This window comes from Pleuronectes platessa, chromosome 19, assembly GCF_947347685.1.
Source record: "Pleuronectes platessa chromosome 19, fPlePla1.1, whole genome shotgun sequence".
NCBI lineage: Eukaryota > Metazoa > Chordata > Actinopteri > Pleuronectiformes > Pleuronectidae > Pleuronectes > Pleuronectes platessa.
Window position 1 is genome coordinate 13,425,383 of NC_070644.1, and position 15,194 is coordinate 13,440,576.

General features: G+C 41.3%; 1 protein-coding gene across 3 annotated transcripts; it reads right to left on the reverse strand.

Annotated features, from left to right (window-relative positions):
• Positions 1-102: 102 nt before the first annotated feature.
• Positions 103-15,194, reverse strand: git2b (G protein-coupled receptor kinase interacting ArfGAP 2b). Of its 3 annotated transcripts, none has more exons than XM_053411891.1 (20): positions 14,974-15,194; positions 13,988-14,121; positions 13,600-13,712; positions 12,101-12,206; positions 11,252-11,338; positions 11,028-11,158; positions 9,855-9,949; positions 9,717-9,762; positions 9,356-9,404; positions 9,166-9,238; positions 8,983-9,080; positions 8,787-8,898; positions 8,222-8,373; positions 7,971-8,123; positions 5,494-5,703; positions 5,253-5,342; positions 4,599-4,681; positions 3,936-4,091; positions 3,085-3,148; positions 103-2,807 (listed from the first exon to the last, which is right to left on the reverse strand). In XM_053411891.1, the coding sequence occupies exons 1-20, from the start codon at positions 15,023-15,025 to the stop codon at positions 2,598-2,600; spliced, it is 2,214 nt and encodes a 737-aa protein (XP_053267866.1). In that variant the 5' UTR covers positions 15,026-15,194; the 3' UTR covers positions 103-2,597. The 3 variants fall into 3 exon arrangements, with proteins under 3 accessions (XP_053267866.1, XP_053267865.1, XP_053267868.1); XM_053411890.1 differs by having other exon boundaries at positions 9,356-9,407; XM_053411893.1 differs by lacking the exon at positions 5,253-5,342 and having other exon boundaries at positions 9,356-9,407; positions 14,974-15,193.

Sequence of the window (15,194 nt, forward strand, 5' to 3'; positions counted from 1 at the left end):
CATCCTCCAACAGGTGGAGAGTTCAACACGTCGGTGTGAAGGGAACACACACCACACACTACACACAACACACAAAACACAAAACAAAACACCACAAGGAGCTGAGGTACGAGTTATACTTTATTATAGCTAAGGCAGGGAGTGTTTTCAACCACAGGGGCAGCGGCAGACTACAGGGGGTTCAATGTCAGGGCTGGAACCAGGAGTGGAGAGCAACTGAATACTGAACACTTCACAATTCATCGACATTCTAAAAAAAACAAGTTTGTTATGTTATTAGAGTCAATGTTGTCAAGACCCAGTTAGTTTGTGTTTGTTATGATTAATGATCCAAAGTGAAAACCAGCTGACAAACTGAAAGTAAAACATTCCTCCTCTTACAAATTACATTTTGAATTCACGAGCAATGGATTGATCATCATTGAATAGGCTTTAAATGGCCACTAGCCTCACCGGCAGTAGGATGGTACACTGTTCTTGATCTACTATTACATCAGCTTCACATTTCATCCTGTTAGTTATGGCCACAGTTCCATCAAACGTCACATGGTCTTGCTTTTAAATTCTCCTCTGACGTTTTAAAGTTTATTAAAAAGGAAAATAACACTGGTTGCATCACTTAACAAAAAACAGGAAGGAAAGTGAAAAAGACCTGTGCTGAATGATAAAACACATCTCTCATCACATGACATACAAGAAAAAAAAAAAAGAATAGGAACAAAATAAATATCTTTTTCAAAACGTACAAAAAAATACATCTGTTAGGATTCCCAGTCATCGTGGCACGGTATCATCGGGAGTTGTACACGCGAACAAATACTGGAGATATTTGGAAAAATAATTATAAAAACTAAATGAGCTCCATGACTAACTCAGAGACTGTGAGCTGCAGCTGAGAGCTCATGAAGAGCTATGAGAGGACCTCGACTACAGAAAGAGAAGGATCACTTAATACTTTTGTAATTAACAGACGTTATTAAAGGAGCCATTTGAAAGAAACGCCGCATATTCAGAATCACCTTTTAATCTTAAACTTGTGTGAAGCCTAAAGCAAATATTAACCCTTATTGTCTCTTCAGGGATTAAAACCTCATGTAATGTGTATGTTGGCTCAAGCTCGTGGTTAAACCTGCTGAGTAAACAGTGGTTTGGCTTTCGCAATAACAAAACGTACAAACAGCTCCTCCAGCCTTCAGAGGTCTAAAACGTTGTTCACTGACTTGGAGGAGAAACGGATGTGGCTGAATACATTTTTATATTTCAGTGGTTATAGTCAGGATGCAGCTCTTTGACCCCAATAGTGACACATTTTGAAAGAGATATTCTACAGATACATTCAAACACAGGGAGCTCCTCTCGTGTATGGTATTCTAGTCGTCTTTCCACCCCTCGCTCAAACGCACCCGGCTGCACAACAACGAGTGACACACTGGAACCTGAGTTCCACGACGGGTTCTCTATACTCAGAGGGCACATGTACGTTAGCACTGATTGTAAGACATGGCCGGTACGCATTGGACCACAGGCGGCGTCCGACACACCAGAGTTACAGCACCACACCGAAAGAAAACAAAGAGATCACAAGTCGTCTTGTAACCAGCGGCTGGCTGAGACGTCCCAGACCTCAGGACACACGCGAGCCTGCGAGGAGCGTCACGTTAAACAAAAGCTTATGAAAATAAACATTGATATTTTCTTAGAGGTATGACATACACTTTTATAAATATAATAGCATTTGGGTTATTTTGATAGAGAATTGCATGGATACATACATCTTATATATTTGCATAATGCTATGAAAATTGATTCAAAAGGGGTTTTCACACGGGCCGTCTCTGTGTCACACACACACACACACACACACGCACACGCACACACTCACACAAACGCATACACCAGAAATATAGCTGTAACATTAGAACTCCAAAAAGCGACTTTAACTTTAACTACACACCTTCAGCCACAGTGAAGGGACTGGATGGAATTGAAGTTCACACACTCCGTACTCACATGCTGCTCAATGCACCGACACTATGTTCGCTAACCAGTTTGCGTAATACACAAACTCACATCTAAGCAAGTGGCATCAATAGTCAAGAATTAAACACTGTTGTTGCATCTTAAGGGAAATAAAAAAAACTGAAATGGTTAAAGTAAATTGTAAAGTAAATCTGTTCTGTTACTTGACGCCAGAAACACGACTCAAGGAGAACAATTGATGACCTCTGGTGTTTACTTTAGTACAATGTAGAAAGCTCAACTGCTTGTTTTGCTGATTGTTTTCTATACACAAACACACATTGCACCTTTGGAAATGGTGTGGATTACACTAATGAGGTGAGGTTAATAATATAACCGGTTTTGTAACATTTGTTTTCTCCTTTGTGTCACGGTACAACAACAATCAAGGTAATAAAGCTGTTGAAGGAGTCATGATTTTGCATTGTAAATGTTTTGTACAGATTTTCAAGGGATGTATTGAAATGATCCCGCTGATTAATTCATATTGGAAAACAGAAAAGCTGATTAAGCTGAAATGAGCCAAGTCATTGACGAACTGTATTTCAGGCGCATTACAAAGGTCTTTGGGTTTTTAGTTAGTTGTTATTTTCTTTGGTCGTCACAGTGACAAGTTGCTTGGCGGCTTTGGCAATGTCATAGGCGCACTGGATGACCTGCTGAGTGACCAGCTGGATGTCCGACGGGCCCGGGCTGTGGTCGGCGGCCTTGTGGCACTCTCCGTGCAGCCGGCTGGCACTCGAGGTGAGCAGACACAGAGACCCTCGCACGGTCTCAGAGGACGGCCTCTGTTGGGGGGGGGAGAGGGATGATGGAGACTTGATTAAAAAATAAAAAATGACAATGTCTATTAATTCACTCTCGTTGTGGTCAGTAGCCCCACGGGCCATGTATGCATGTGTGTGTGAAAGAGAAAACCAAGTAATCCAATGAATTGCAAACATAAAACTAGGTAATGCAATGAGCGAGTCAGTTTAGATTACCTCTGGACGTTTTCAAACAAACAACAAATCCTTTAATTACTTGGGGGAGGGGAAGCCAAGCTGTTGGTGGGAGTCGTCTTACCTTGGGAAACAGGGCGGCCATCTCCTTCACGGCCACGCAGATCTTCTCAGAGCAGGGCAGGAAGCTGGTGTGGACGGGAGAAAAACAGGTTGATCAACTGCTCATGTACTAATTTTAGAAACACTGCTGCCAAACAGCCACCGCAAACACTCCCCTGTCAAGAGCCTCAATAATGAAGCAGTGAGAGCCTGCACAAGACCAGCGACATACTTGAAAGAAATACTCTTCACAACATCATATTAACACCAAGAGCTTTAACCAGATGATACACACTGTTCATCTCCATATATTTAAAAAAAATTGTTAAAATTCTCACAGGAAAATGAAGAGCAGTGATGTCTAACAGTAAAGATGCATAATATGAACACATGACTGAATACAGGAAACCTCAGTAACCAAAGTAAGTCTTGGGGGATTTGGCAGGTCACCGGGGAACATCCTCATGTGATGTTTGTTTCCTGTCAGCTGCATTAAATGACACCAGGCCTGCCCCCCCCTGCCCCCGCAGATGGAGAGTTTCTAGGACACCAGGACAGAGGCCGGTCTACAAGGCTCGGAACCAGTGAATCGGAGTCTCTGGAACCAGAGCATTGCTGGTTTTATATATTAAGCGACTGACTTCATTCACCATGATAATCAGTTACCAGTTAGCCAGCTAGACTGAATGAATACCAGCAGGGCCCTGGGCTCAGAGGATGACTATTGAAAACCACTGACCTAGAAGAAGCTGAATCAGAGATTACAGCATTTACAAAAACACCAGGCTCTGTTGAGCTTAACTTGGAATATACTTGATGTTTTAGACTCTAATTCGTTTTTATGTTTATTAATTAAACATAATCCCAAAGTACCTTTCATGTTTAGTCTCCTGAGCAGCCCTGAGAAGCTCCTGTATGTTCTTGGTGATCTGCTCGGTCTTACAGATGACGTCCTCTGTGCACGGCAGGGTGGCGTCTTCCTCACCCTCCGCCTCGGACTCCATCGTATCAGAGGCTGAAGGAGGGCTTCTTTAAATGCAAAAGAAGAAAATGCATTTATTATTGCTCACTGCTCCATGCACTGCAATGCATTGGTTTATCCAGTTTAAGAGGGGGAAATATGTCAATTGCAGCTAATAGTCCAGTCTATAACAAGTGTGATTATATAAAAAATATAGATTAAAATTCCATTACCATACAGCTGGCTTGTAATTTAGAAAATGCAGCTCAATTTTAGGCTGGCTGTCACAATTCAGAACCAAAACCACCTGATTCAATTTTGTTAACTTGTACCAATAAAGGTATCTTTTAAAAAATATGCCCAAACAAAAATGACTACCGTTGTGACTTTTAAATATGGAAGCTCTTGCTACAATGATAATTTAATATGTAGCACCAGAAGCAAGAAACATTTTCCCCACTGATTTAATTTCAGACTTAATTGAGGTAATTTATTATTCCATCTCTTTGTCTCCTCTTAACAGTTATTGTCACTTTAGACTGGAGGGTAAAGATTGTACTTAAAAAGGCCTTTACCCAATCTCCTCCAGTTCAGAGTGGTTAGGTGTGGTGTCGTTGTCACTCTCCAGCATGGTGCTCCGTCCCTCTAAACTACAGCCCTACAGAGAAATCAGGGGATTAGCATCATAATATATACATAGCATGTGTCGTATATGATTGGCAGAGTTACCACACGAGCAACTGTGAGCACAAGTCAGAATCATGCATTTCTGAAAACAAAGCCATAATCACACCTTCAGACATTTTGTTTTTGAGCAGATAGAGAAAAAAGAGGAAACACACAACCATGTCATTGTGATATAACAGTGCATACGGCAGGGGATGCAATTAGTAGGTGCAACGAAGTCCCAATGTAAGCCGTGTGATCTCTTATGAGTGGTTATGGCTAATAAGCACGTTGTGATGAGCCATTTCATTTGTCTTTCTTGGATATTGAACGCTCCGGTCTGATCATTCAAGCAGCGGCTCAGGTGGAGGTTCACCGTAGAGAGAAAGCTGGTAACTGACTGGCAGCAGAGGCACTGTGGTGCATGCAGGCACGCGATGCTGATAAAAAGCAGTTTAAAAAGACACAGGTCAGGAGAGAGAAGACTGTGGGGTCAAGCAGGGGGACAGTTTTCACCATCCCCTGGGGCTGCCTCTAAACCGAGGGGAACTCTGGTACTTAACCCTTCGAGATCTCTCGTCCCTCGACCAGGACAGGGAGGAGGGGAAGGTAGGGAGAGAGGACGCAGCCGTCCCCAACGGACCCCTCCCAATCTGGAAAGGGGTCAAACCAAGTTGAGCATACTCTATTGAGATGTAATGAATGATTGAATGAACGAATAACCAACACCAGCCCCAAGCCAGGCATCACTATTTTGTCTTGTGAGGACAAATCCAGCCAGATCATTGGTGCCTCTGTGCTTACATTGGTTGGGAAAGGTTGTAAAACGACTCCATCCTCGTGCCTGGCTGTTTCGGCTCGGTGGGAGAAGTGCTTCGGATTAGATCCGGTCTCATACATCGACATGGCGCGACCCCCGCGGGGTGGGTGTCGACCGAGGGGCCCCTGGGCGTTTTGCTGTCCGCTGGGGGTCTGCCATCGCAGGGTTGTGTTTTCAGTCTGCAGGGTGCTCAACTGTAGAGAACAAAATATCTTTCAATGCAACTTTAGCTGGGGGGGCCGATCTCCTTACAAAAGCTCGGCCAGACATCAATAATAGAGTAGAATGCAGCAAAGCCTCCAGGAGGAGAGAAATAATTCAATGGGGGGTTTGTCTTCACCTCTGTTTTGTTTTTAGTTTCCCTTCAAAGTGTTTCTCACAACAAAAGGTTTGTTTCTTTGACAAATGAAATGCTGACAGTGTCTGACTGTGTTGACAGCTACAACTGAAGTTTGACCTCACTGAGAAACTGCTGCACCAGTGGTTGCCCTTATTTACATCAACAGCATTTCAGAGCTCTTTTCAAAGCAGAAGATAAGAAACAAGACTTGCTCAGCTTCTTGTCAATATTATTACCTCTAACAAGGGGGTTATGTTCTGGCTCCGGTCCTTTTGTTTGATTAATTGTTGGTTGGGTTTTTTGTTTGTTTTTTTGTCAGCAGGATTACTCACTACAATTGAGGCACAGATCCCAAAAATGGGGAGATCCACAAAATTGTTTTTATTCCGTTTATAACATTTTGTTTTTTTTATATTTTCACCAATTTTCCAGGGAATGATTCACAGATATGGATGAAAAAGAGTCAGGCACATTCAGGGGACTGATGAGTATACACAATTTGATGTGGCCTGATTGAATTTAAGGGGATTGTTCGGCCTTGTCCGAGGTATGCTACCTACTGATTCTAGTTATGTCTATTATCATATAAGGTCAACAAATATACTTATCATTTATATTATAATCAGATAAGGTAAAAAGCTGAATATTCCCAGTCTAACATAAAATAATAAATACTGTTCAAGACAGAGCTTTTGTCCTTTTCATTTGTCTTAGAATATACAATATTTATAAGGGAGATTTCAAAAAATTTGCGGCTATGTTTGGAAATATAATAAAGTCAATGTGTGTCACCAGAGAAAAGCAGAGACGTTAAGGGGCAAAGAAACCAGCAGGAGGCAGCACACGGTCATTGTGTAGAGTGTGAAACATTGAGCCATTGAGGAAAACCAAATAAAAAATGCTGCCATATTGAGAAATGAGGGTTTGTAAACTGCCCACACCCTGGTTTATTTTTTGGCTGAATAACCAGGATAGTTTCAAATGGTGGTGGGTGGAACATTTTGAAAAGAATAGGGAGGCTCCTCAAAACCTTGCCAAAAAAAAAAAAAACTATGTGCAGATCTGATTTAAAACACTAGGGCTGATTGGGAAATCTAATGGTGAGTAATATTAAGCAATAAGGAAGCTAGTAGAAGGATACTTGATACTTCAACTTTACAACAGTTGTGGACCCAGATCATTGACATTTTGGTGAGTGCCAAGCTGATAGATCCAGTGATTCACCCACACATCAAGACAAATAATCACATGGTTCGTGACTTGTTGCTATTTGATGCTTCTGCAGATTTGCGATAGATCATAATATTCTCTGTAAAGCTGTGTTTTGTGAATAAATACTTCTATCATCTGACTTGAGGCTCTGTATGAATCCTCCGTGTCAGATCACAAAGAACTATTACACTAAATCCTATTTGGCTGTTAAACTGCGCAGCATAGCAGATTCCTGTGGTGATAGTTAATTATCGCCACAGGAATTCCACTCCTTAAACACAGCATCCATTTTCTCTCGTGGTGTAGAATCCCTGTTGAATTTTATATTTCATGTAGAACTCTAGTCTTCCTGGCCCCACACACACACACACACACACACACACACACACACACACACACACACACACACACACACACACACACACACACACACACACACACACACACACACACACACACACACACACACACACACACACACACACACACACACACACACACACACACACACACACACACAGTGATTCCTCCATAGGATATCAAATAACTTAATGTCTCTGGTAACACAAAGGAGGATTCTGTACACGCAACACAGGACTGTTTGTGAGTCACAAAGCAGATGTGGGTGAAATGAATACAGCGATGTAATCAATAATAAGCCTTTGAGATAGAGTCACAAAAGGAATATCAGTGATAATCTTAATGCAACTGGAAGTGAGCATTGATAATCAGAAAGGAATTCAATATCATAAATACTATGCGACCGACCTGTTATTATAGACATTAAGAAATAAAATTAGTATGTACTTCCATCTGATTAAAAATTGGCAATCCTCTGCAAATACAGAAAAGTAAAACATTTGCAGTGCAAAAATAAACTTGATTATTATTAGATGTTGATTCACTAACCTTGCCCTGCATCGACCGCAGCTCTTCACTGAGGTGACAGTTGACTTTGAGAAGCTGCTGTATTTTGGCCTCTGACGCAGTGAGGGCGCTCTTCACTTCCATGAACTCCTGCACTGTGATTGGTCCATCAGAGAGGTCCGATGACTCCGAGCTCTGCAGGACATCATGGGACATTGGACCGTATGAATTTAACAGTAAAGCAAGATGATGTGCTTAAAAATCTGAAGAAGCCGGGTCCCACAAACATTAACCTTGGTCCTTCCATCGTTGCAGCTGTCCCCACAAGTGGCCTCGTGTACTGGATCTTCGTCTGATGCAACACTGTCGTAATCCGGCTGGTCATTGTCCTGGCTATCACTGTTGTGGCGACTGTCTATTCCCTGAAGGATCAGCTCCACACTCTCTGAAGAAAGACATCCAGATCAAAAGATTGACGGTTAAAACAAACCCTGTTAGCTAAAGGCAGATGTCTAATTTAAACGGCAAGGGAACCAATTTAATTTGAAGTGAATCCAAAAATCCGGACCTGCTTGTCTTTAATACACCAACAATCTTTTGTCTTTGCGTAAACACCCGGAAGAAAACAGGCTGTGATGTGGTTCTCTATAATTTGCAGAATGCAAACGTTTTTTTTAAATGCAGCTTTTCCACATTTACATCCGCACACATGGTCCCCAATTGTAGCCCGTCAAAACGGCTAAGACGGTCCACATTTACTGAGTTTCTGCAAACAAGTACTTACCAGAAAAAAGTAAATTCACTGCAATACAAACAATAAAAAAAAAACTAAAAGTACAGAGTAGGGAAATATTCTACCTTTGGGACTGTCACAGGAATTACCCCACTGCCGCCGTTTAGCATCAGTTAGGATATCAATCACCAGGGTGGCAAATTCATGAGCACTGAACCTTGCCAACTTTTGGCGACCCTGGAAAAGTGTATCAAAAGATGAAAAAGAGAACACAGGGCAGACTTCAAATTAAAGTTTGACTTAGAGGCAACATGCGTTTACCTGGTTTCTGGTAGATGAGTACTCTGGGTTGACCGGCAGAAAAGGTACAACCGTGGTGTCAGTTACAAGTGTGCTGTGGTTCTGAGTGACCAACCATACTGAAAAAGAAGCATTATACTACCAATTAAAACACGTGTTACACACAAGTGTTACATACACAATTTCCGATTCTTAAAATCTTACCGGCGTCTGTTTCCCTCCTGTCGACTTCATCATAAACATCCATGGCAAGCTCTTCAAACTGATGGTTACTTAGCTATAACAAAATAAAGCAGATTTCCTGCTTCAGTTTTAGAGCAATGAAGAATCAGTGAAAAAGACAGATTACACTTTGGAAGCGCCAGGAAACTAATCACAAGTAGAAATGTCTCACCGACTGCAGCTTCTTCTTTGCAGCTTTTGCAAACTCCGACAAATCCAGACTGCTTTGAACAAAGGAAACATAAATAATTATTTTCCTGCAAACACATAAAAAGAAACAAAGGCAAAAGTAACACACATACTTACTTATTTCTTATCCATCCAATGCAGCACAGGAGAAATATAATTGTAATTATATTGGGAAAGACTAGCATTCTGTCTATAATATACAATTAAAAGTAAACTATATTTTATTAACTAGCCGCTAGGGGGGCTGCTGGAGATGATAATATCACTTGGTATTGATTTCTGTGCTTTACAACATCCCAACCTTTATAAATAATAGATGTTTCAGCTTGGATCATAGCTCTTACCTGTCTGCCATCTGAGGAATGATGAAGTGTTGCCCATTTCTGTGATCTACAACAAAACAAGGGCATGACAGAATCATTAGCACAGATGTTTGCTCTCGATTGCCAAACAGTCATGCATAATGTACATACTGTCCTTACCCGGTCTTCTACCACAAAGGTAAAATGCCAACCGGTCAGTGAGTTCATACTGGATCTCCACGAGCCGCTCTGCCAGCTCCTGGTGCCCAGCTTGTCTGCACAGATTAGGAATAACAAAAAGGTCATATTTCAGAAATACGGAGGCTGAAGAATGCCTCAAGAGAGATAACTATAAACTATTTTACGTGTCTATGAAGGTCACAGAAAAATACAGTATGTTTCTCAATTATGGTACAAAGGTGGTTTGGTAGCGCCAAGTAATAAATAGTAATATCGAGCGTATGATTACAGAACGTCTAAGAGTGTCGACTGGCCATGATGACACAGGGGAGGACACACCACTATGTCCCTGTTATGCCAATAAAGTATACAATTCTGACTTTGACTTATTTGTACAATGTGACGTGACACATCACCATCAGCTCAAGTATCTTTTATTTCCCGTCTTTCTATTTTTCTATCTTTCTCTGCATTTAACTTCTGAGCTGACTCAGCTAGCATACTTTACTAAAGAATCGTTCCTTCCTCTCCCGTCTCCATTAGTCATACCCTTATTGAATTAGACTGACAAAATGCCACTGGGCCTGTCCAGTGTTCATTGTAGTGCAAATGATGCTTAATATTTTAGCCATTGCAGCCTGCACCTGTGTTATTTCCTGTTTCTAACAATGCGGTTTACCTTCCCTTTACTTTAACAGTTCGCAATATCCTCATTAACATGTCAGTTTATACATAGTACACATATAAACACATCAGTTGTTTCACTTGTTTAAACCTCCAATGGATGTGTGTCATTTCCTGTAGCACAGTCACCAGTGAGTTGGGCTACATCTGTTTCAGTTGAGCTTCAAGCTACACTATCATCTAAATCATGTTAACCACAGCAAATGTTAACACACACAGAAACATCATTCTAGTTTATTTTATCTGGTTCTTTTCTGTGTAGCCAGCACTGAGCTCTGAGTACAGAGCTAGAAACAAATAGGAGACAGAAGTAGCCCATGTACTTTAACTATGAATTACAATACAACGCAAGGACTGGAAATAATTATTTCCATATTGTGACTTCTTAAAAACTTGTATATGTTAAAAGGATTCTATAGTGTTGTTTAGACTTCAAAATGCTTATACCATAAATAAAATGTTAAATGGAAAATATAGACCAATTTTTACCTTGCGTAATCAATGGGGGTCTTTCCGCTGGAGTCCAGAGCTCCGGGATCAGCTCCATAAACTGCCAACAGCTCTGCTTGCAACACCTGACCTGCTTTTGCTGCTATGTGTAGTGGGGTGTTTCCTTTCTCCTGTGATTCCAAAAACAATGTAACAATGAAGGATTAATATTATGTCAACTTACAAAAACATTTATTTTTTTCCGTTTATTCTGCTAGACTTACTGGATGGAAGAAGTTGGCCTGTGCTCCCAAAGATAAGAGTCTAAGGCAGGTCTCCAGGTTTCCAGTTCGAACACTGGAGTGTAGTTGCTGAAAAGAGACCGACAGGAGGTTTGCTTTGTTTTGATTGTGAACACAAACAGGGTTGGCTACACTCAAGACATCTGCAAAGAACTGAGTAATATGATCCAGCTGGAAATATATACAATAAATACACATTATCCTGCTGGAAATATATAAAACAAGTACACTATCTACATTACAGTATCACAGTCTATATTATGTATTCTCTTACAAAAAACATATAAAACATACAAAAATATTACAAAAGTGTATACATTTAAATACAAACACAGCCATAAACATTTATTTGATATGTTAATAAACTTTGCTCGTTAAAAGGGTTAATGACATGAATAATATTCATATACAAAAACCTTTTCATAAATGATTTGTATTGAGTGGTAATTTTGAATTCAGTACGCAAATCCAATGAAGTGTGAAATAGTGGCAGCTGCTCCAAGAGGTGAGGTCAGACAGGCTGTCTAGTTACAGCTAAAGCTCGACAACTTCCAGAAAATGTGAGTAGCACCATGACACAGCAGCACTACATTTTAAGTATCGATATACAAAAAGACCATGTCACTTAGGAAATAACAAGAGTGCTCCGGTATCAAAGACAAAAAACAAAAGGCCCTTCCCCGGCTGTGGTCAATCATTGGAGTAACATGCAGCCTTTTAATACATATCCATTGGGTTTCCTGTTCCCTCAAAGCTTATTTGCATGTTGGGTTAGTCTTACATCACCTAAATGTTGATGGATAAAGAAGAAACAACAGATTTATTACTCACCTTGCTGAGGTCCTTTGCGGTAACACTATCATCCTCCCGACAAGGCATTTTATGGACATACGCCAGCATTTGATATTTGGCCTTGATGAACTCTGTCTTGTTGGGACTGGAAACAACAACAGATGCTCATATATCAAAACCAAGAACATGGAAAATCTGGTCCACTATTGACGACCATATCACAGAAGCAATCACACATATTTATCTAAGAGAAACTACATAGAACACATCTTTTTCAAAAAAGGATGTCCTTAATACCACAAGGTAGACAGCTTTTAAGATTAGAGTTGCTAATTCACATCTAAAAGTCTATTCTCACTTCCATATGAGCAACTATAGCCCTGTACAAAAATAGTAAAGTACAGTATATTACAGCAAACTGATGGGGAAGCTAACAACACAATGTAACTTTATTTTTAAGTCATTTCTTAATGTCAATTTCATAATACTTCCTTGTTTTGTGACTGAATCAGTACAGGAGTTGAAGCAGCTGCAGAGTCTGTGTTGTCCAATTAGCAAACTCCACAAGAACAGTTCATGAACCCTCAGAATAAAGAAACTGGAACATTCCCAAAGGAACTCAGTTTGGTCCTGTTGCCTTCAGTTCAAACACACGTTTAGTTCCTCTAAAGAGGTTTCTGGGAAATCTTCTTCTAATCTCCAATGTTGTTTTTGACATAGAAGATAGACGCCCCCTGCTCGCTGCCCTGCGTACTCTCTGTCTGCATCTGTCTGCTGACTGAATGCATTTGCTCTGGCATGGCTGTGTTTATATGTGGCCGACTATTTATCTTTACTCCATCAGCCAGACACAGTACCGACACAGTGTTTATACTTGGCAGTGGATGACTTTATAACAACTCAGCCTTATGGATATTTTATTGTCTCCTAAGGCTACGGTACATTCTGAGAGTTAGAAGCTGCATAAACGCTTTAAAGTACTTGTGTGCATCGTCATTCAGTCAATCAACAAAATTACCAAATCAATTCCATTTGGTTGACACGATAAGGATATTACCCCTATAGCATCTAAACTGATCATTCCCTCTGTCAAGTAGGCTATGTTTTTCATCTGCGTTTGTGTTTAAGCAGGCCGTCACACAAAAACAAAACTACGTGGAAGGATGGGGTTTCTTTCTTTAACAATGATACAAGGCATTTTTCAATACTTTCGTTGAATCATCAAAACAACCGCTTAAAACCAGCATTTATAGGGGACAGATATTCACGAGTGTGTGTAATTTGGTGCAAATCCAAATATAAATCTGGATGTAGTTAATTTCAAGTAGTTTCATAAGTGCCATTCTGGTTCATTTTGTTGTGTATTTCCCGATGTGAACGTCAACAGATCAATCCTCCTTAACTTCTTCACGTCACTGTGGATTGACGGACTGGCCATGAGTCATGTTCATGGCACAGAGGGCCAATTATTCATCTCAGAGTGCAAACAAGCATGCCCAAATCAGGACTGACAATTCAAAATCCTTAAAAGCACTTACTGAACTCTGTCCTGGGGATTTGCTTTACGCTTCCCACTCACTGAGGAGGAAGGGTCCAGAAGGCTATGCTCCCATATGGAATTAGCTCCATTGCCGTACAGCGTCTGCACCATCTAAAAGATGGAAACCACAAAACAAATCACATGAGTTATAATAACATTAGCCCAAGTTCCTCACTGGTTGTGTAACATCTACATTGCACGGCACTATTATTATAAAATACTGAAGAACTGAACGAGCCCTTTGGATGAGAGGTGAAACGTCTTCAAGAAACTCAACCAAGTCCAGTTGACCTGTGTTTAGCACATGGATATTATTAATGATAAATGTTTCTATCCATTGGCATCGTGTTGTTGAGTGTGTGTGAGTCTAGTCCGTGTCTCCTCACCTGTAACTGGGACGGTGGCCACGGAGAGTGATTGAGGTGTCGGACCTGGGAGCTGTGTCGCCCCAGACCTCGATGGATGCTGCAGCACTCATCGCAGATCAACACACCTCTGTTGACGGAGGCCCAGCGTGGCTCTGGATGGAGATGCAAGATGTTTTAGTTAAACGTTTACTGTGTAAGAATTAGGTGAAATTGAATATAAAATAATCCTAGTGATGTTTTCACTAGTGTGCAATTATCTAAACGGTATGAAATTGGGTTTTCTTTACTCTAGAGCGGTCCCTTTATATTCAAATACGTTATCTTTAGCCCGGGAGCGGGTCGTCTCTGCGGAGGCAGCCATGTTTATTCACAGTAGCCCAGACTGGACATACTTAACACCTTTTGAGTTTTTATGACAACTAAAGGTTACCACAGGTTCTATTTCATGTTTGGAAGGGGAGGGTGAGGTGAGAAGTATTCAGCTGCAACATGCCACTTCACCACTAGATGTCACTACATTCTATACACTGATTCTTTAACGCCTCAGTGTAAATACTGATGATAAACAACAATAAACTAAAGCATCTTGATATTTCATTAACTCCACCCAGACGGTGATTTTTACTACCTGACAGATAAACACCCACCAGGTTAGCTTCCCCATATCCAAGACATGATCAGTCACAGATGCAAAACAGATGTGGGTGGGTTAGCAAACTAGCTGATTGAGCTAACCCAACGTTAATTAGACAACACAGAAGATATTACAGGTTGAGAGTTTGAAGTTGTTGTGACAACACACACGCGACAACAAACGCTCCCGCGAGAAGACATGTTTGCAAATACCACAATTAGCCACGTAGCTAGCAAACAGCTAATTAACTGCAGGGTATTCGGTAACGTTAACCAAGCTATTAGCTAACTGGACGTGGAGTTGTAGTCGGGGCTAGCTGTGGTTAGCTAGGCAGCTAACGTTAGAAGCTAGCTGTGTGAGCCATCCCTACCCGGAGCGCTGCAATCAGCGCAGACCTCCCGGCTTCGGACTCGCTTTGACATCCCTGGACGGAGATCCTCAGAGTCCGGGCGAGGAAGGCGAATGTCTGAGCCGCGCGTTCGAACCACAGCCGGGCAGAGATGAGACAGGGTCTTCCGCCCCAGCAGATCGGATCTAACGCTCCTAGCTGAACCAGAGTGTCGGGCTCCCCTCCCCTGCTGCCGAACAAAG